Source organism: Cydia amplana, chromosome 8 (assembly GCF_948474715.1).
Source record: "Cydia amplana chromosome 8, ilCydAmpl1.1, whole genome shotgun sequence".
NCBI classification, from domain to species: domain Eukaryota; kingdom Metazoa; phylum Arthropoda; class Insecta; order Lepidoptera; family Tortricidae; genus Cydia; species Cydia amplana.
The window spans coordinates 13,359,431-13,380,321 of NC_086076.1; the positions used below are offsets into that span (position 1 = coordinate 13,359,431).

Consider the following 20,891-nt stretch of genomic DNA (forward strand, 5'->3'; position numbering starts at 1 on the left):
TTAATAAACCTTTTTCCAGGAAATTGCGGCTAAATTTTCTTTTCTGTTTAAGAAAGCAACCATTACGAACCTATCTACGCGCCGTTACATCAGTCTATGTTTCGAACTTTTTGCCTTTTCCAAGTTAAAAGGATTGCTCGAAAAGTTGCATGTCCATCGTAGACTTAGTTAATGAAATCTTATAGCTTATTTGTTAGTTCTCAACTCACACTCAACTTGATCGTGAGGGAACTGTATTTCTGTACATTGTTAATACTTAAGTAACTAACCTTTAGGTGAGTAAGTAAATGTGAAGTACTTGTTGCTAAATTTAGCATACATTTCGGTCTTTCAAAGATTTATTAAAACGAGTTAGGTAGGTTACCCTACCTGCTTTGATTTAAATTATTACATAAGAACTTATGTACAAAGAGTCTTAAAAACTGAAACAAATGTCGTTACAAAGTACCTATTTAAGTTATTTAATTAAACATAAAATACTTATTACGAGTACGTATGTAAAAATGCAACAAAACTGGGTAATGTCACTGCAAAGACTCAACGATCAAGATAAAGTCTGATTTGTGAAATAAAAACAAAGCCTTGGCACGCGACTATGGCACAGTACAGAGTTCTAAAAGTATTAAACCTTGGCATCTTACAGAAGGCTAAGCAATTTGGACACTACGTACGTAAGCAAGCAATAGGGAGTTATCATTTAATATTGAGAAACATAATGCACTTTGGTTTGATCTCTGGCTCTTACCAATTCCTCCGGAATGACTCAAAAACAATGAAAATACGACCCTTTACCTACACACATTTTCAGATACAAGCTTTTCGATATAATCGTTTTCTCTAAGATTTATGACGATTTTTAAATAGATTCCAACAACGGGTTTAATGTTATTTAGATACGACCTTGCCCGAAGAACCCTCAGATTGCTCAGGCTGATTGGTGCATGCGAAATGAAGTGAAAATCGTGTGTGATATGCTCGCCTCGTCTTATAAAAACCAGTTCAAACCCATAACAATTTGTTAAATTAGAATCGACCTCCAGGAAAATGTTTAGATAAGAAAGCGGGGAAAACATTCACTTTGCAATACTCGTAGGTACTAATACAGAAAAGACGCTTAGCACAAGGGATATAGAAATAGGAGTAAGCGGATAAATGTACGAAATTCGTCCTGCTAAGCGTCCTTTATCTACCTGAATAGAGTGAATAGTTAGTAAATAAACTCAAGTTAGCGTGGCATTTTATTCCCTCTAAACAATTTAAGGACCAACCGAATTTATTAAATGCGTGGCCGACCTAGATCTCAATCGCGTGGCTCTCTCGTCTCGACTGTTCTTGGAAAGGAAAGGGCATGAATGTTAACCTGCTTGAGACGCGGGTTACGAATCGAATTAGACGTTTTTACTCACTTTTCTTTTATTTGCTTAAAGGCCTAAAATAATTCCTACAATTTATGTTGACGACAAAATTTCCTCCAAACCGATTCAGCGGTTTAAGCGTGATGCGGTTGACAGACAGACAAAAAGAAACGAGTTACTTTCGCATTTATAATATTAGCAGGGATATATATTATGGGTTTACGTTGTTTCACTTGCCGCAGAATAGAAATCATATGTAAATGCACGCTCAGCACGCGGCGCATAAGTACCATAGGTACTTCATTTCTTTCAATCAACACATTCAAGAAACGTACTTAGGTATTTTCTGATTTTCCCTTTTGTAAATAAGGTATCTTCATGATGTCGCGACAGGTGGTTAGGGTTAAAATGTGATGAAAACTTCTTATTTCATCCTCTTCTACTTATCATCATCAAGAATCAGGTTAAGCGTGCTTATATTTGAGGAGTAAACAATGTCCACCTAAAAATAAAACGGCTAATGTATATTTTGTGAACTAAATTGAAGCTTTTGTTTAAAAGTCCCATACATATTAAGAAAAACAACTCTGGATGATCTTGGAAATAATGAATAGATAAGGTAAACGTACCTAAAGTGTCATTCAATAGAACTTGCTAACTATGTAAACAGACCGCCATATTAAAATTGACACTGAATGTCAAATTACTAGTAACTTTTGTTTACATAGTTTGCAAGTTCTATTGAATGACACTTTAGTGCTCGACATGCTAATGCCCAATAGATGACACCCTGCTGTCACCTCTATTGACAATGACATAAGGTTTCAAGGTGACATGTACTGGGACCGCGTCGAGCACCAGTACGTTTACCTTATATAATAATATTATAGATATCAGTCGGATCTCGAATTATTTGTCACGCCTACGGCAATAACTGGGAATTCCCGAGGTAGGTATTGTATTTACATACTGCCTTCTAACGTCTTAACACGTTGTGTGTTATGTATATATGCACAAAGTAGTGACTAGTGGCTCGTCAGGAATTTTACTTGGTAGTTACATATCGTGTAAGTGTCGCTTTCTCCCAATAGGTGTGGGTTGGATCTTAGAAGTTCTTGAATTTGTAACGTGGTATATGGTATCAAAGTAATTTTGTTTTATTTGAATTACAACAAAACTAAATAAACGATTTATGAGCGGAAATAGGTGTTAAAACCTATTATACTAAATATTGCTAATTGTATGGTTAGAATTTTTTAAATAAATATTCTTATGTTCCTACATTTCATCATTTTCAACTGGGTATATTATAGTTCATTACATACGTTTTAAGGACACAACACACAAATGTAGGTACTCCAACACTGACTTTGTGAGTATAATATAGATTTTATCTTGGTAGGTACCTATCGAATATAATAGATGCAATCTGGAACCCATTAATGTGAAAATCGCACATTTTCCTGGCGTGTTCAAGCTGCGTAGCGCTGTCGGGGCGCTTTTGAACAATCGAACTAGATAAATGCCAAATGGAATGAAAAAAACGTTGATTGTTTTTAGTATAAGTAGAAATACGCTACCTATTATTTTAAATGTAAATTAAATATTGACTTTCAAATTTAAATGATTACAATTACCTATACTAAACTTTTGTTGTAAGGCAACGATTTAAAATATAAATTAAAATGTCAATATAACGTTTAGCTATATACAGATTCAATTATTTTAGAAGTCTAATCGTTTATTCTTCTTTGATTATAATGATTAGTGTTTAGTGCGAGTTCATATTATATCTGCCACATCAAAAAGTAAATGGGCCCTTGCAGTTGGTAGGATGTTGCGTAACAAAAACTGTTTATAAAATGTCTTATCAAATGCGAGGGTCACAACTTTCAGAAGGCAGCATAGCCCTATCACCGTAAGACTGGGGAAAAGTTAGTTTACAAAAGTGAGCACGGATGTATTCATTCGAGGGGCGTAAGAGAGTGAACCCTAATGAACACTTCAACGTTGCCGCGATCTAGGACAATTCCCATACGGATACAAGGCACAAGGGCGAGTCAAGTTTTCAGGCAAAACAGTCTAGCTTGACATACAGATACGTAATAAACACAAGTAATCATAAAACGCACTTAAACTGGTTTTCTTGAATTTCCGGTTCGCCAATGCTTAGCAAGCGATTGTAATTTCGCTCTTGATGCTCATAATACTAGCCACACCTATAGTGAATCTGATTTAGAGAGATGCGGTAAGCAAAGATTCTATGCTTACTTTATGCGAGTTTTCTATATCCACAGTGTACCTAGCAATAGAAGCAATAGAAGTTGTTAATTAAAAACGATTTTGAAAACCAATGTTTATAGGAACAGATACTTAGTGAAAAGATTGACGTATGTATGTAAATAGGTACGATGTACGTACATACCTGTCAGGTGTCAGTAAAACTATTAAAATAAATTTGACGCGTTGTAGGTACGTCTGTGCGATGTTATTTGTAATTGACTGTATTTTACTAAGACAATATTTAACTAAGCCTGTAAATACCTAAATTGTTCATAACAACAACATAAAACTTCGGCAACGTAAATTTGAAGATCCCTATTTTAAAAGTAGTTACGTTAAAGGTGGTAACAGCGAGAAAACTGAGGGATGCAAATTAACTCATTTACATGTACCTATTTCTTTCTACAGAGAGCTCCCTTTCAACTTAGAGGGCCTATTTACCTACAAACTTTTTTCTTTTCAAACTCTTGTCGTATGTATTATTATTTAACGTTCAATTGCTGATTGGCTAGATATTGGATTTAAATATTAAGGTGCGGCATTGGCATTACATCGACAAGGTCAGCTCAGCCCATTGAAATAGCGCAGTTTCAAGGGCTACACTGGTTTTTATACCTACTAGTGGGACACCATGGTAGATATACATCTTGACGTGTTAGTATTTATGAGATCCGGTCTGTTGATTTACAGCAAGGGCGCTGATACCTGAAAAACTTTACGTTTGGTGCTTTATCAACTTCTGACTGACCCTAGGGATCTCAGATATGAAAAATTACTCCGAATGGAGAAAAAGGTATAAATTTTCTTGTAAATAACATATATTAAGTGAAAGTTTGGACTTTTGCAGAAATGTTTATTCCATTCATATTTGTGATATTTTCTTAAGGCAAAAGTCAATAACCCACGAGCTTTTTGAAAAATATATTGCAGGGGCCCGTTTCTCAAGAGCTTGTAACTTGTAATACAATGGTGTCAAAAAGTGACATCCGTTTGTATTACAAGTTACAAGCTTTTGAGAAACGGGCCCCTGATCTCACTTTTACATTCTCGATTTTTGCTCCAACACAGAATTTTGTATAGTTCCCAATTTTGATTTTATGTTCTTACTACTACTACTTACTAAAAAATAAAAATAGAAAATGGAATATATAAATAAAATAATACGAGAATGAAGATAAATTTGGGCTATTTATTGGCAAGGATAAAATGCGATTGTGATTATTTACATGTTATTCACATCACGCAATGATAATTATGATGTTTGCATAATATTTATTTTGGCGAATACGAATATCAATGGCGTATGTGTGGTGTAACTACTAGTAAGTAGTAATAGGTACCTGCATACTAAGAAATTCTTAACACGATTAGAATCTCATATGGAATTGCTCCATTTCGAATATCACCCTCCAAGAATTCGGCCGCAACTGTTCGCAGGAGGAATGAGATTTGTGGTAGGTAATATCCAGTGGAGACAACTCAAATAGGATTGTCTGTCTAGCTAAAGAGGCATTCCTGATTTGGCCCCTAAAAACACCCATAAAGTAAAGTCAAGAATTTAAACTGCGACATTAGTCACATTAGTCTTATCCACTGAGTTTAATGCAGGGTATGCCACATGCCGAATTGTGGTATTTAGATTCAATTTGCTATTGTATACTTATTAGCGAACATTTGTGCTACTTACGAAGGTACTGAACTAGCGATAAATGCTTTATCTCAACTTACTTTTTCAACTATGTACGATCACATGTTTTTTGAATAACGAAAATATATACCGTAAAAGCTTGTCAGTCTAGGCGACCGCTTCTCCGTATAATCGTAGTCTCCATTTTCCTTCCTGGATTAACATTAAAAATAGTTTTACACAATTTAATGTGTATTGACCATAGCTGTGCTCTATCTATTGTTTTAATATTTTTAATTATACATAATTATTTAAATTTTTATTAGTACAACAGTTAGGAGGTTGTAGCTTAATTAGTAATTAGAAAAATAATTTTATAGAAATATTTTGTATAATGTCAATATCGAGAGTGGGAAATAAGGACTACGTTTGTATTATGGAGAACCGGTCGTAACCTTTCCTCTTAATTCACATCAAAGCTAAGATAGAAGTATTACTTATGAAGTAAGAAATGTCAAGCACTACAGTGAATGTGAAATCCGTTGATAAACACAGAAGACAACTGTAGTTCAAACTTCACTAGGTACCTACATAACAATACAAACGACTCCTATCCAATTTAACAAAGAGTTAGAAGTTCATCGAAACGAAATAGTTTTGGAAAACGGTCGAGATTGAAAAATAAATTGACTCAACTATACGAAGGTGACGTGTAGGTAGGTAGGTACACAATACTAAGGAAAGGTCGGAACTCTATCGTCTAATCATTCGATTTTTTTGCATGCCTTAAGGGTCAATGGATGGACTAGTTCTGTTGGCAGCGCGTCTAATGTGTTTAGTAGGTAACTAAATCTACTTCTAAAAACCACTTAAGTAAAGTACCTATTAACTCCCTTTAGTCAGGGTCTGACTATAATATTCGGCCTCCTATGTACGCCTCAAAGATATTTATTTTGTCCACCACTTGATCCTGGGCACTTTTCGGTCACTAAAGTAGTTAGGTACAGTTGACAGTTTTTAAGTAGATCCTAGTCATAATTAATCGTAAAACCTTGGTACAAGGCTTTTTTGAGAATAATTTCAAAATAATAGTGTGTTTTTCCCGATCCGTGTGGGAACTGGTAGCCATAGTTCAGTAAGTGGATAAGAGGTACGTCTAAGCTAACAGGTACACTGTTCCGTGATTTCCTTCTTCCCTTGCGCGGCAGGCGTCTTGTGATAAGGCTTTACTATGTCACTATGGCGATTTATCGCAGCGTTTGGTATGCTTAACGATCCTTCTATACATTTTAACTCGAAGATAGGTCGGGATGTCGTGTCGAGTAGAAATAAAACTTGGCCATAAAAGGTTGTTATCAAATGATGGGAAGCCGGTTATCTGATCCGTCTTTTTATTTAGAATCCCCAAAGGAAGTCTTTTGGGAAGGCTGTTTTGAGAATTATTCTAATTGGACGCCGCCCTTAATTAAGTATCACGTTAAGTATATTTTGTAAAAGAAGTATTAGATATATATTAAATTAATTATTATATAAATTATAAAAATTATATAATTATTAAATAGTCTGAACTGTACCTAATTGCTGCCCTAGATTACGAACTTACGCGTGTACCTAAGCCGAAATATTAGAGCTAAGAACAGTGATAATGGTTTTTAGGTATTATCTGGAATTATTAAAAGTCCCCTATGATTATAAAAATAGCGAACTCCTGGACTGTAAGTACCTTCTACGCTCAGCTCAAGCTATAACAAAATAAGTGTTCCGTGAACAAAGTTTTGTACGGAACACTAAGGTACTCCCCTAAAAGTAGGTATCTTATTAAAAAATCAGGAAACTATTTTAACAGTCTTTTTTAATGGGTAGGTAAAGAATGTGTTAATAGATCGCACGGGAAATATGTAGATAATTATATTATGATAGGTATAATTCTAGATCTGTGTCTGAGTACCTACATATTTAAATACATATTATCATAATCTAAAAATACCTCTATATATAATATTTTTTTACGTTGGATCTTAGACATGAATCCCATAACAGGATTAATCCGTGACTATAGTGGAGTCAAAACCAACGTGCCGGCCGGGCAATAAAACGAGCTGTCAGCAAGTATGCGGCTAAAGTCGATATTTCTTATCGATGAATCACACGCAGAAGATCTACAATTAGCTGATCTACAAAAATATATTGTCAGAGACCAGAATCGTGTGGTAATAAATCTACAAGACGACAGTGATACCGACACCGACAGTTCTGACAGCGAAACTTAGAGCTTTTTATTGAGTATAACTTATTATAATATTTAAATTAAAATTATTCAATATGTTTTTATATATTTTATAATTTATTTTGTCTACCTAAATATAAAAATAAACCTTTGTTACGAAATTTTCTTCTATATTCATATTACACTTAAATACAACCTTATTACCTATTATAAATAAATCCATCGATAATGTGCGAAGGTTGCGGCACGCATCCCTACAAGCAGGTAGAAAAGGGCACGTGGCCGGCCCGGAGATTTATGGCCCCACCGGCACGATGGTTTTGACTCCACTATACAAACTTATGTAAGTTCAACCATGTTTAAACAATTATACAACTTACATCATTAAAGTAAGCCTGTTCAAGCCGCTGTCTGGTCTTGTTGGCTTTGCTATACTCTGGAAGACTGGACTGCCGCCGCACGCGCAACCTCTGTTCTCTCTCCATAGTCATCAAATCCGACTTCTGAGACAGGACCAAGTAATGCAATCGGTGCACTAGATCCATCTTGATACAATCTATATTGGTCTTATGCACGAAAATCCCGGCAAATCACTGTAGGTCGAGGTTGAGCGAAGGTCTAAGTTACACCGAGTTAATTACCTACTTCGGGTTGTTATGAAGTCAAGTGTCTGTTAAACGAACAAACGACAGGCAGAACGTTAAAATTATGGCGCGGCGGTATCGCTAAGTTACAAAATTTACACACAAATTCACCGTAGTTGATTCCACTTTTCAGTCACAAGATAATTTCTAAATTATCTAGAAACCACTTTAAACTCTTGAGAAAAAGTTTTTTTCGAAAAACATTTTCTAAGAAGTCAAAGATGGAAAAGCACAACTTACTAAAATGGAACTGAAAAAACTATTTAACAGTCACGAAACTACATTTTAACACTATTATGTAAATAGGTACCTTCTAAAATTATCCTATTTTTTTCTAGTATATAAAACGCATATAAACATGAGTTCACGTTTGTTTTATACACAAAAGGAAAAGGACGTATGATTATCCGTTTTCCGTAGCAGTGCGTTGTACAAGGCGGGCGGGACGTGACTGAGGATAGACCTTGGGTTGCAAACGCTCGAGCGTTTGATTCTGGCGATCCAATATAACCATTGACCTCGAAAGACATAGGGACTGTATGTGATCTGAGATCACAGTTATACTGGTTGGATTAAGGAGATCGCTTTTCCAATAACAGCCTAGGGCGGATGGAAGCGTGTCTCGAGTCTCGGCGTCGCGCGGCAACCGCTGGCAAACATCTCAACATGACTAAAGTCAGAATTCGCCATAACTTTGAATATGATTGTGAAATATTATCTTAAGATTTATTTATTTACATTTTGTAACAGAAATACTGAAGTAACGTTTGCCACCACTGCCACCAGCGAAATAAAATTAAGCATATGTATGCCAGATTCGTGCTATAAAAACGGATTAGCGCAACTTCAGGAGCGTACGTACTCGTAAATTTACATCAATTTTATTATTTGTTTTTCTACAAATCAAGAAGTTCACGGAGGTATCTAAACAAAATATATTTGTAAGTAGGGTAGGTACCTACATAACTAGTATTGTAAGTTTAAGTAAGCTCTACATTTATATTTGGCATGAATTACCAGTTCGTCGTTAACACCAGCACAGAAAAAAAAACTGTTTTCACAAGTACCTATTCCTTCTTAACGAATCGAATTTGCTTCCCGTCCCATTTCCTACAGATCGAGTAGATGTAGGTCGTGTAACAACATCTCATTTCAAGCTGCAATCGCAGATCTCAATAGCTTGGTGAAAAATAATGAAATGAAGATCTATTACGACAATCGAATATGGAGCCTGCTTGTGACTCTGCGGTAAGTGCATAATAACAGCCTATGAAATCTAAATCTATCAATCTTATATTTATTTAATTCGATTGCGAGAAGATTAACAGTTGGTATTATATAATCTTTAATAGAAAAAAACCGACTTCTCTAACTACTAGCCTAACCCACTTATACTTTATTTACGGTGCTTATACTTTATTTGGTAATAAGTATACATTTTATGGTAATCATAGTGGTTGATTTAGTTTAGGTATCATAATGGTTTTCCGGGTCAAGGTCCGGGTCTGGGTCCGAGTCCGAGTACGGGTCCGAGTCCGGAGTCCGGGGCCCAATCCAAGTCAAAATCGAAATTGAAAATCACAAAACGTGTACTATGCGTCGTTGAGGAGTTCTGTTCTGATCATCATCAGCAGCTCCACTTCATCAAATGCCACAGTTTTTAATGTAAATGCTTGATTTTCTGATGAAAATATATAAAATTCTATACGGATGCCTTTAAGATTTGAGAAGTTCCCTCGATTCCTCATGGATACCATGTTCAGGACTTGAGATTGACATAAATGTGCCTAAAAACCTAACTTGCTTAACAAACATAACGAAAAGGACAAATCGCCAAATGCGAGCTATGCGTCGTTGAAGAGTTCCGTTATGATCATCATCAGCAGTTCCACTTCATCAAATGCGACAGTTTTTAATGCTCGATTTTCTGATGAAAATACAAAAATCTCTATACGCATGCCTTTAAGATTGGAGGAGTTCCCTCGATTCCTCGTGGATCCCATCATCAGAACTCGAGCTTGACAAAATTGTGGCTTAAAAACTTAACTTGCTTAACAAACATAACGAAGAGGACAAATCGCCAAACGTGAACTATGCGTCGTTGAAGAGTTCTGTTCTGATCATCATCAGCAGTTCCACTTCATCAAATGTCACTTTTTTTATGTATATGCTTGATTTGTTGATGAAAATACAAAAATCTCTATACGCATGCCTTTAAGATTTGAGGAGTTCCCTCGATTCCTCATGGATCCCATCATCAGCACTCGAGCTTGACAAAAATGTAGCTTAAAAACTTAACTTGCTTAACAAACATAACGAAGAGGACAAATCGTCAGACGTGTGCTATGCATCGTTGAAGAGTTCCGTTCTGATCATCATCAGCAGTTCCACTTCATCAAATGTCACTTTTTTGAATGTATATGCTTGATTTGTTGATAAAAATACAAAAATCACTATATGTGTGCCTTTAAGATTTGAGGAGTTCCCTCGATTCCTCATGGATCCCATCATCAGAACTAGGTTTTGACAAAAACGGGACCAATCTGTATGCATATACATACAATCAAAAAAATAATTTTCAAAATCGGTCCAGTAATGACGGAGATATGGAGTAACAAACATAAAAAAAAAATAAAAAAATAAAAAAAAACATACAACCGAATTGATAACCTCCTCCTTTTAGATTTGGAAGTCGGTTAAAAATAATGAGGTAGGTAAACATAGTTCAACCTCCTGTATTACCTTCGTTATATTACCGTTATAAATCGGGTAGAACAAGAGGGATGAAATAGTAACCTCAATCTGAAAACTTTAGTATCAATGATGCTTTACTTGATGTCCGAAAACTCTTTTCTGAGCGTCGACGTAACAAATGATAACGTTTGGCCTTAACCTGAAAAACTTTGGAGCCTATAATTACTATTTTGTAGCTGTCATCCACTTATCTATTTACCTACCTAAAACTTTTACAAATAAATTGCTTTCGATTTTTCCGCCTCAATAAGTAATTGCGTGTGGTAATGGATAAAATGTCTCCGTACGGAATGATGGATGCTACGCCTCAACGCAAGCGCGACGTAAAGAAACTTTCTAAAAGGTTCAAGTATTAGTACCACGAAGGTGGCAAACAAACATACAGGCCGCTGAGTAGGACCTAAAGCAGTAAGCGGACATTAAACCTATGGCCGCTTTCAAACTACATGCATTGCCGCCCATATTTTTCCAGTACTTAAAGTCTATTTTTTTATTCGGTAGACTGAAATGACAGTTAATAGTATGAAATGACATTTCATGTTCATACAATTAACTGTCATTTCAGTCTACGGAATAAAAAAATAGACTTTAGGTCTTTCGAATTTAGTAGGTAGGTTTTTTTTAAACAGACTGGCCATAGCCAAGAAAAAGGAAGGTTAAACTTTATGATTTTAACAGACAGCCATTGTAAAGCCCTGGGGTCCTAGACAAGATGACAACCGTGTGCGCCGTAGCGAACGAAACGTTAATGACACCTCTACACGATGGGCCATCATACTGGCCCACTAAGATGGGCTAGCTTGTAAGGGAGGGTAATGGTGTCGGATGGCTTATGGCGCGGCGGGATGGCGATGGGATGGCCACGGTATCGGTTTTTCGTCCGCACATCAAAGGTAGTGGGTCAGCTAAGCTGCGTACGCATCTACAGGCCATCGTGTAGAGGATCCATAGCCATCTCGCTGGTCCAGTCCAGCGCTGGGCCATCGTGTAGAGGAGCCATAACGTCTCTTTGTCGCACTAATATGGAAGTGATAGAGACATGAGCGTTTCGTTCGCTACAGCGCAAACGATCATCATCTTGGTTAGGCCCCCTGGACTGGACCTCTAGGCTACGACTTAACCTAGCTATATGCCATCTTAAAACGACTAGGAGTCTTTGACCAAGTCTAAGGGCGAGCGTACGTGCTTGCACCTCCTATACGAATTCTCTGCGCACCTAGCCTACGGGATAACGATAGGTATATCGAGCGATGGTGCTGCCATCTATACAACTTTGGGAACCAATCAAATTAAATTATTGTTTTGTAAATCAAATTAGTTTATAATTAATATACCTACCAGTGCATAGACTAGGAATCCTCTAGACGGAGTTTAGAGCAATTATTTCATGAAACCGATGCTGCCAAAAATACGGGGGTGCGAGGGGGGGACGAGGTGAGCGAATCCCGTGCCGTGATTGGTTCGTTCAAAGACACGGACCAATCACGGCACGGGATTGACTCGAAGATGGAGTAAAACTACCGTATAAGTGGCAGAGGGTGTAGCGTTACTATGCTCAGTCTAGAGGATGTCTTGTCTGTGTACCAGTGTGACAACATAAAAACACACAAATCGAAAACAATTTGATTTGTTCCCAAAGTTGTATTATGGAGTTCTTTTGGTTTGCAAGGAATGCAAGGCAAGGGTTCCATTTGGTTGACGAAAAGTTGAACTAGGGTCTGACTGACCAAGCCAACTCTGCATAGGTTTTGCAAGTGTGGAGGTGTCACTAACACACTCTGTCACATCAAAGTGGGCGCAGAGTAAACTTAGATGGACTATACCAGGTAGGTATGTTAAATAAAAGAAATCATATTGTTAAGTTCACAAAGTTTTATTTTTAAGGCAGAAATTCCACCTTATAGGTACAATCTCTAATTTTAAAAATATGTATACTTAATATTAATATAGAAACCGAGACTCAACTAACAGTTTAGCATTAGAAAGAAAGTAAACGATCTTGACACGTCTTTTAATTTTAAAAAATCAGTAACTATTACTTATGAAAGCAGAAGAATATAAGTGATCGTATTAGATTCATAATTGTTACATATTTGCCATTATTTATTTTTAAAACGTGTTTTTCAATAAAAAGACACGTCAAGATTGTTTACCTAATTTCTAATGCTAAAAAAACGAACTATAAGTCATCGTTTCCGGCAAACAACAATCAGGTTTTGTAAATATGTAAATACTTTTCTTAATCGACAACTATATTAACACAATTTCATTACTTTTCGTATAACAGATATACAGTTTACTTTTCACTTTATTGTGCTGAAATGGGATCACAGAAAGTCCATTACATTAAACTACCCATTACGCAATTTATGGACCAAGACAAAAGCTTTGTCAAAAATCTTTTTTTTTTCTTTTTAAAAATCTGTTAATTACCCCTACAACAATGATAGCATGAAAACCGTGGAACAAAATACACAAAAAAAAAACAACTATAACGTGTAAAGACTGTAAAGTTTCACCAAACCAGGTCAATCCGGCCAAATGTGTCATAGGGACAATTCTGTACACGAGCGTTTTTTTTTTAACCCTTTGACCGCCGTTGGCATGTATACAAGACAACGATAGAACGATACACTGGCGCCGCTGTCTTGTATACAAGACAAAAATTCAACCGCTCGGTAAATGTGGAAAAAATATCAATTATATTTTTTTTACACTCATGTTAATGTTTTAGGTCCTTGTTTAAAAAAAAATTGCATTTATTGCAGCTATAGAAATCCATTCTTTTATAATAAGGCTCTCAAAAAAATTGCTCCAGATTTCAACGTTTTTCTTGTTCCTCGTCGCCGTTGTCTTGTATACAAGACAGCTAGGGATGGGAATGTTAACTCGATATGAGAATATTCAAAATAAATATGAAATCGCAAATCGGGTTTTATTTAAGCATTTGAACACTTGTTAAATGCCAATTGGTGGTAACTTGTAACTAGAATACGTAAAACGAGACGAGATACAGGCATTAACTGTACTGAAGTTCAGGGAGCTTCTTCAGCTGTTGATAGTAGAATCAGACAAGTAAATCTGTCCTTGTGGTTTATTTGCAGAACAAAAGATTCATTTTAAGATGATAGTGTAGTGGGGAGTGATACCCTGCAGTAACCGCTTCGCACAAGAATGGTACAGGCGGACGCTAGGACTATATAGTCAGTGTCGCCTAACTATGAGAATGTTATATATTTGAAATTGACGAAAAATTGTCATGGTAGGGAGGATGTAATACGGGAACTGAGAAGCTCATCTAAGGAACATGTCGAATGTGAAACATGCATTCCCGAACATTTCCGATCCCCACCCTTTTCCAATATTATTGTTCTTCACTCATTGACAATTCAATTAACCCACGTGCAATTTTCCCCAATGCAGTTTCGGTACTTACATTTATATTATCGACACACGATGCGCGGCTCTAACGTTACGCTTATAAAGTTTACGTACCGACAAGCGCTTACGCCGTTGACCTAGAGACTATTATTACTTAGTCCGCGCGGAAACAGTCCTTGTCGGTCTGCACTGCGGACAGTCCATGCGCGCCGTTGTCTTGTATAAACGACTTCTTGTACAGCCTAGTGCGGTGATATTACGTTATGAATCGATATTGTTTAGTGGTTGTTTTTAATGATAAAGACCTTTATTTTTAACATTGTCGTGTGTAAAAAATATGTTAATTTTTGGCATTTTCGAAATAAATTAAAGTTGGATAAGAACAAAGCCAAATTGAGAAGATTTTTACCATAAATTGTAAATATCGATATCACTATTTGCAATCCCTAAACTTTTTATTAGTTGTTTACACTTAAAATTTGCTCTGGCGTGTGAGTGAACGTCTTTGCGGACTAGGTCCGGCGGCCAAAAGGTTAATAAAAGTACGTACACAATTGATAATTTCATCCACAAACCAGCAATTGCTTTTAGCTTCAGCAATCAAAACCAGATAGGCTTTTTTACCTATGGTTGCAAAAAAAAAGAAATATAAGAAAAAGAAATATAAAGGAATTGTCCCTATGACGAATTTGGCGGCATTGACCTTTGACCTTATAGATATAAATGACTAATTCAAATTAATATGAAGTCATTGTCACCTTTTAAGTCTTAAATATGAACAAAAGTGACAATAACAAAATAAATTTCTGTCATTTGTTTATTTGAAAACTAGATTTAACACGCGTCAAAAAGAAAGGAATTAAAAGAATTCACAGGCCTTTAATATGTTGAAGCTGTATGACACCTAACTTTAATAATCCAGTTATCACAAATCAAATTGCGCCGTACAGCGCCATCTAGTTCAGCACAGAAACCTGCTCTAAAAGTACTAAAACACTGACTTCATTATGTGTCTGGTGAAACTTTACTTCTTCAGAAAATAAATACAACCAAAAAATATAAGTTAGCAAAGCTTGTGCGTTTATAACTAAAATTTGTACGCAAATAAAACTTACAATAAATACAGTCGCCATTAGATAATATCTGATATATTATGTCGGAGCGGTCATGGTGTTCACAATATCTGAACGCACACTCTAACGCCTTAACAATAGAGACGTGTTCAGATATTTGAGAGCACCTTGGCCACTCTGATATATCTGATGGCGACTGTACTTAAAATTTCAGTAAAATAGCACAAGAAAATTTTTATAACAATTAGCACAATAGGCGTGATATGTATGAAGGCTTAAAAATCCAGAAATATGCATAATCTAGTAAATATACTAACACCATTCAATATTTAGCACTCAAACATGTAGTTTTTTTAAATGAAAATATTTAACAAATAAATTAAACGTAAGACATGCATGACATTTCATTAGATGCACTATGCCTTAAAATAAATATTAGAGTTTCTGTACTTATGAGTTATTATTTTTGTAAATTGTTAATTATATCATTGACAAGTTCTTGTCGCTAATCATATGTACAAGTACATACTAACTATGTATAAATAGTTACCTTACAGCTACAAAATAATAGGAAATGGAAATGTGACTGAACACAATAGGTATGTTACAATATTTGTTGTTTACAAGGTGTAATAATTTATTAAACATATTAAAACTCTGGCTTGTGCGAGTCACATTCATAACAAGTTCATTGGGATCTATGAATTTGGCTGGAAAGCAATAAACTTGAGCTAGTTGTTAGTTATTATTGCACAAGTTCAGTCAAAGTAGTAACAATATTTTTGTTGAACATTCCTTGTTTTAAAGTTAATATACTTTTAAACATTAATAATTATTTTCTTCAAACTCATTAACCATGTTAACTTAAATACACAAGGGTAACTCTTAAAATTAATTTTAAGACGCTATTGTTACTGTTCTAATATTTTATATTTACCATTCAACTTGCAGAGTTGTCCCAACATGAGAACAGTATTAATTAAGTTTTCTGAGTAAATCCGTTGGTTGGTTTCCATTTTCCTTAACTTTTGTACCACATACTTGGAGAAGAATTCTAGGTCATTTTCATTTCCATGGGACCTGCCATCGGAGTCGTCACTGCTGTGCTTGCGTTTTGTGCCTTTGGGACTCGTTTGAGTTGGTAATGAGTGAGATTTCCTTTTGGACATATCACTTGATTTGCTTTTCGTTGCAGCGTCCTGCTCAGTAATTGCTTGGTTTAAGTCCTCGCCAAGATCATTTGCCTCTTCTTCATTAAGATGAATAGTCAAGTCATCAGGTACAGTCACCATTGGTACATGGTTGTCAGAGAACAACGGGGAAGGCAGAAATGATACCCGTTTGCGTACCTTCACAGCAGAGTTCTTCGGTTTATCATTTAACCTTTCATGGGATGGCGCGGCTACTGTGTGCCTGGGATTTAATTCTTTTTTTGCATCTGCTTTGCGCATGCGGTTGAGAGATTGTTTGCTGCTCCAAAAGTTAACTTTAATTTTCTGTTTGGGCTTCTTATCAATTGCTAGATTTTTTACTAAAACTTTTGGAAACATGTACCGAATACCATCATCAGGTTCTACATTTTCTTGTTTCTTGTTCGGTTTTATTGCAACTTTGTTAGTATTGTTGAAGAACTCTGTATTCAGCTTGTATCGCACTGTATCGTCATCTGACTGGTAGCCATTGCTCCTTGATGCCAATTTTGAAGAACTTTGTTTCATTATGATGCTCTTGCTTCAAGGTTTCTTAGAGATGAGTTATGGGGTTGTTTATATCACAAGGTTGAGTATGTTTTGTGTGTCTGAAACATTAAAATAGATATTATTTAAGACATTTTCTGACTTAACAGGTTTTCCCGCCCAAATTACGCATTACGAATTGACTAAAATTTACAGTGTTTTTGACAGAGAGAGATTATGACAACTGTTTCATTAATACAAATTAGGAAATCACCACTATTTAGATAAGTAGTTTAATTAGAACGGGAGGTATTAGTGACTAATAGAGCGTTACGATAATATCGTTTGAGGTTATGCAGATAGTCACTGTAAACCAATAAGGGTGTAGATACACGTTACAAACACATTAAAAACAATACTTCGTAATATTTAGCATTACTTTTCAATTTATTCCTACTAGAAAATGTCTATATCCAACAAAAATATGTCTCGTCATCATTTAGTTCTCGTAGCTGTTAACAATTACATAATCAATATTTTAAATAAAGTAAAACATACCTGGTAATCTCTGCATTCTCATGCAAATCATTCACAATCACTGTATATTCCGATAAAAGCTGAAATGTTACAATTTCGTACACAAACACGAGTCCACAGTACATAGATAGCCTTCATGACGCAAAGTAGTTCCAAATTTATCCGCAAGTGGCAGGGTAAACGCGCGGGAAAGGTTATGGTTGCGTTCGTAAAAATGTGGGCGCGACATGGGCGCGATGAAGTAATTTTTAATTACAGATTAGATCGCATTTGCGTAGGTAGGTAGGTCATGCAAAAAAACAATATGATTTTATGCTCGGAAATGTTCACCTAATTGTAGCAATGGTAATAAAAGATTTTCCTTCATTTAATTATGGACAAACTGAAAAAAAAAACTACTTCTACTTACTCGTATGTCTGTTGAGGGCCTACCGGCCCTACCGCCAACAACGAAAAATCGAAAATCGTAACTTTCTTCTCTATCGCTCTTGTATATTCGAGGGACAGAGAAGATAATATACCTACTATACTTGGTCAACTAGATCTTGACAGTAGAAAAAGGCGGCAAATTTGAAAAATGTAGGCGCGAAGGGATATCGTCCCATAGAAAATTTGAATTTCGCGCCTTTTTTTACTAACAAGATTAAGTTGACCAGCTATATATAATAGTAATTAAAGCCGCGCCTACACGACCCGGTACAGCTATTATAATTTCAAACTACAGGGATAGAGTGAGATAGGGACATAAATGAATTTACATGTCTCGTTCTTAGAAGACCATTGTTGGTTAGTGTATGATTGTGTGAATACAACTTTTATTTTTTAGGGTTCCGTTCCGTACCTCAAAAGGAAAAAACAGAACCCTTATAGGATCACTTTGTTGTCCGTCCGTCAGTCCGTCAGTCCATCAGTCCGTCAGTCCGACCGTCCGTCCATCCGTCCGTCTGTCTGTCTGTCAAGACCCTTTATCTCGGGAACGCGTGGAGGGATCGAGTTGAAATTAAAACCATAATTTAATATATTATACTCAGGTCTACATTGTTTTTTTCACAGCTTCAAGACCTTTAAGGGAGTGTAGACTCTACACTCCCTTAAAGGTCTTGAAGCTGTGAAAAAATCAAACTTCTAAGTTAACTTTAATAAAAGATACGACCGTTTATGCCGCAAAAAAACGTATATTTAAAATGACCTTATGATAAAAACTGCCCAAGTGCAAGCCTGAATGGCGGTCTAAGGGTTCCTTGGGGTTCCGTGTGGGGTACCATCACATAATTTTTCGTTATTTATAAGTAGAACCGGTAGTGTATTTTGTTTATAATCTCATGTACCTACCTAGGTAAGTAGCTTGTTTCATACATGTTTAATCATATCTATTAAAAATGCAAAATTTACGAGTTGGTGGGTCATACACAGCTATTAGATTTACATGTTAAAATTTCCTGTAGTCATACTATACTCTGGCAAGCCAGCTTTGTCAGTAGAAAAACGCAGCAGAAAAATGTAGGACCGAAGGATCGATCTCAAATGCAAATATTAAATTACGCGCTGTTTTAGGGTTCCGTACCTCAAAAGAAAAAAAAAACGAAACCTTTATAGGATCACTCGTGCGTCTGTCTGTCCGTCGGTCACAGCTTATTTTCTCCGAAACTACTGGACCAATTAAGTTGAAATTTGGCACACATACTGAAAATTTGTGCCCCAAGGCGGATGTGTAACGTAAATAAATGAAAACATGGAGGCCATTTTTGGGGGGGTAAATAAGAAAATTAAAAAATAAAGTTTTTCAAACTATATCGTGTTACATAGGTACTAAATGAAAGAGCTCATTGTAAGAAATTCAAATATTTATTTTTATAATTTTAGAATAAATAGTCATTTATAGGCAAAAAATGACCATTCCCCCCCCCCCCTCTTATCTCCGAAACTACTGGGTATAAGATTTTGAAAAAAATACATAAAATAGTTCTTTACCTATAGATGACAGGAAAACCTATTAGAAAGGTGCAGTCAAGCGTGAGTCGGACTTAATGTACGGAACCCTTGGAACGCGAGTCCGACTCGCACTTGGCCGGTTTTTTCTACTGACAAAATTGGTGCGTTCGAGTATAAAATATACTTAGAAAAAGGCGGCAAATTTGAAAAATGTAGGCGCGAAGGGATATCGTACCATAGAAAATTTGAATATCGCGCCTTTTTTTACTGTCAAGATTTGGTTGACCAGCTATAATACCAAAATGTTCTGCTTGAGCCCTTATTTTTGTTATTTTAAAATTTATTTCAGGCAACAAGGCCCACAAGGCCTATACAGGGTGATTCATGGGACGTGAGCAGGACTAAGCCTACACAATTAGTAAATGTAAAAGAATCGTTCACCACAATATTTAAGTAAAACAATCACGGTTTTTTTCTGTTGTAATACTTTTTGGTAAGGACAAATTTAATTATCTACAATCATGGATACCCTACAACATTTCATTAACAAAGATAAAACCTTTTTAACCGTTATGACAGCACTTTGCGTATGAAGAAAATAAAATGTCACACTTGAGTGAGATACGATTTTTCAAAAGTAACCAGACTCCGATGACATTCAATTTGGCACTTGTTATGTATAAAACAAAGAGGGTGACCATAAAAGTCGTAAATAAATTTTTAACTTTTTTTTAAACAGTGTAAAATAAATTAAAGTTAAAATCACAAATACTGGTACAACAAACCAGTTGTTTATAACTTACTGTATGCGTGGGCTTGATCCTGCTCACGTCTCCTGAATCACCCTGTATATGTTACCGTATAGTGAGGGGACTCAGGGGAGCTCCTGTTCTATTAATTTGTCAGATAAAGTCATTACTTATACATTAAATTCTAATTACAACTGTGGTGGTGGTGCTTCCTGCCGTCATACAGTTTTTACTAGTACGGAGGAATCGTTTCCTACTCTTACGAACAACATGTTGTAATGTTAAAATTGTATTTAAAGGAAATAAATAAATTGAAATTAACTAACGCCAGTGATGTGCAACAAAGTACAAAAACAAAAGATTTCATTTTCAGAATGTTACTAAGCTAGTAAGAGACAAAAATGCAGTACCTATCTCATTAGCGCGCCATTCGACGCCTCCTCCAGCTTAATTAATTATTTTTTGATGCCATTATTATTACGGAACTTTAAGTGGAAAATTAATGCACAGGCAATATTAAGTTAATGGTTTTCTCACTAGATGACAAAACTAATGTAAAACTTTACAATTATATTGCCTAAATACCATCAATAGATTACCCGTATCTTATTTGAGCGAAAGGAAGAGCGTTTTAGGTTATTTTTCATAAATAT

The 20,891-nt window shown here is 35.8% G+C and overlaps 2 protein-coding genes and 2 long non-coding RNA genes across 11 annotated transcripts in view; 1 reads left to right on the plus strand and 3 right to left on the minus strand.

Moving 5' to 3' along the window:
- LOC134650180 (uncharacterized) overlaps nt 1–20,891 on the minus strand; it is a 207,586-nt gene that overhangs the window by 42,047 nt on the left and 144,648 nt on the right. The window lies entirely within an intron of this gene.
- LOC134650363 (uncharacterized) overlaps nt 1–20,891 on the plus strand; it is a 282,213-nt gene that overhangs the window by 14,472 nt on the left and 246,850 nt on the right. The gene's annotated exons all lie outside the window — the stretch shown is intronic.
- LOC134650573 (uncharacterized) lies at nt 12,745–13,297 on the minus strand. Its single transcript, XR_010097051.1, has 2 exons — nt 13,071–13,297; nt 12,745–12,854 (listed from the first exon to the last, which is right to left on the minus strand). It is a non-coding gene; the product is annotated as an uncharacterized LOC134650573 (long non-coding RNA).
- On the minus strand, nt 15,691–17,728 carry LOC134650265 (uncharacterized). Its single transcript, XM_063505221.1, has 2 exons — nt 17,579–17,728; nt 15,691–17,142 (listed from the first exon to the last, which is right to left on the minus strand). The coding sequence occupies exon 2, from the start codon at nt 17,060–17,062 to the stop codon at nt 16,256–16,258; it is 807 nt and encodes a 268-aa protein (XP_063361291.1). The 5' UTR covers nt 17,063–17,142; nt 17,579–17,728; the 3' UTR covers nt 15,691–16,255.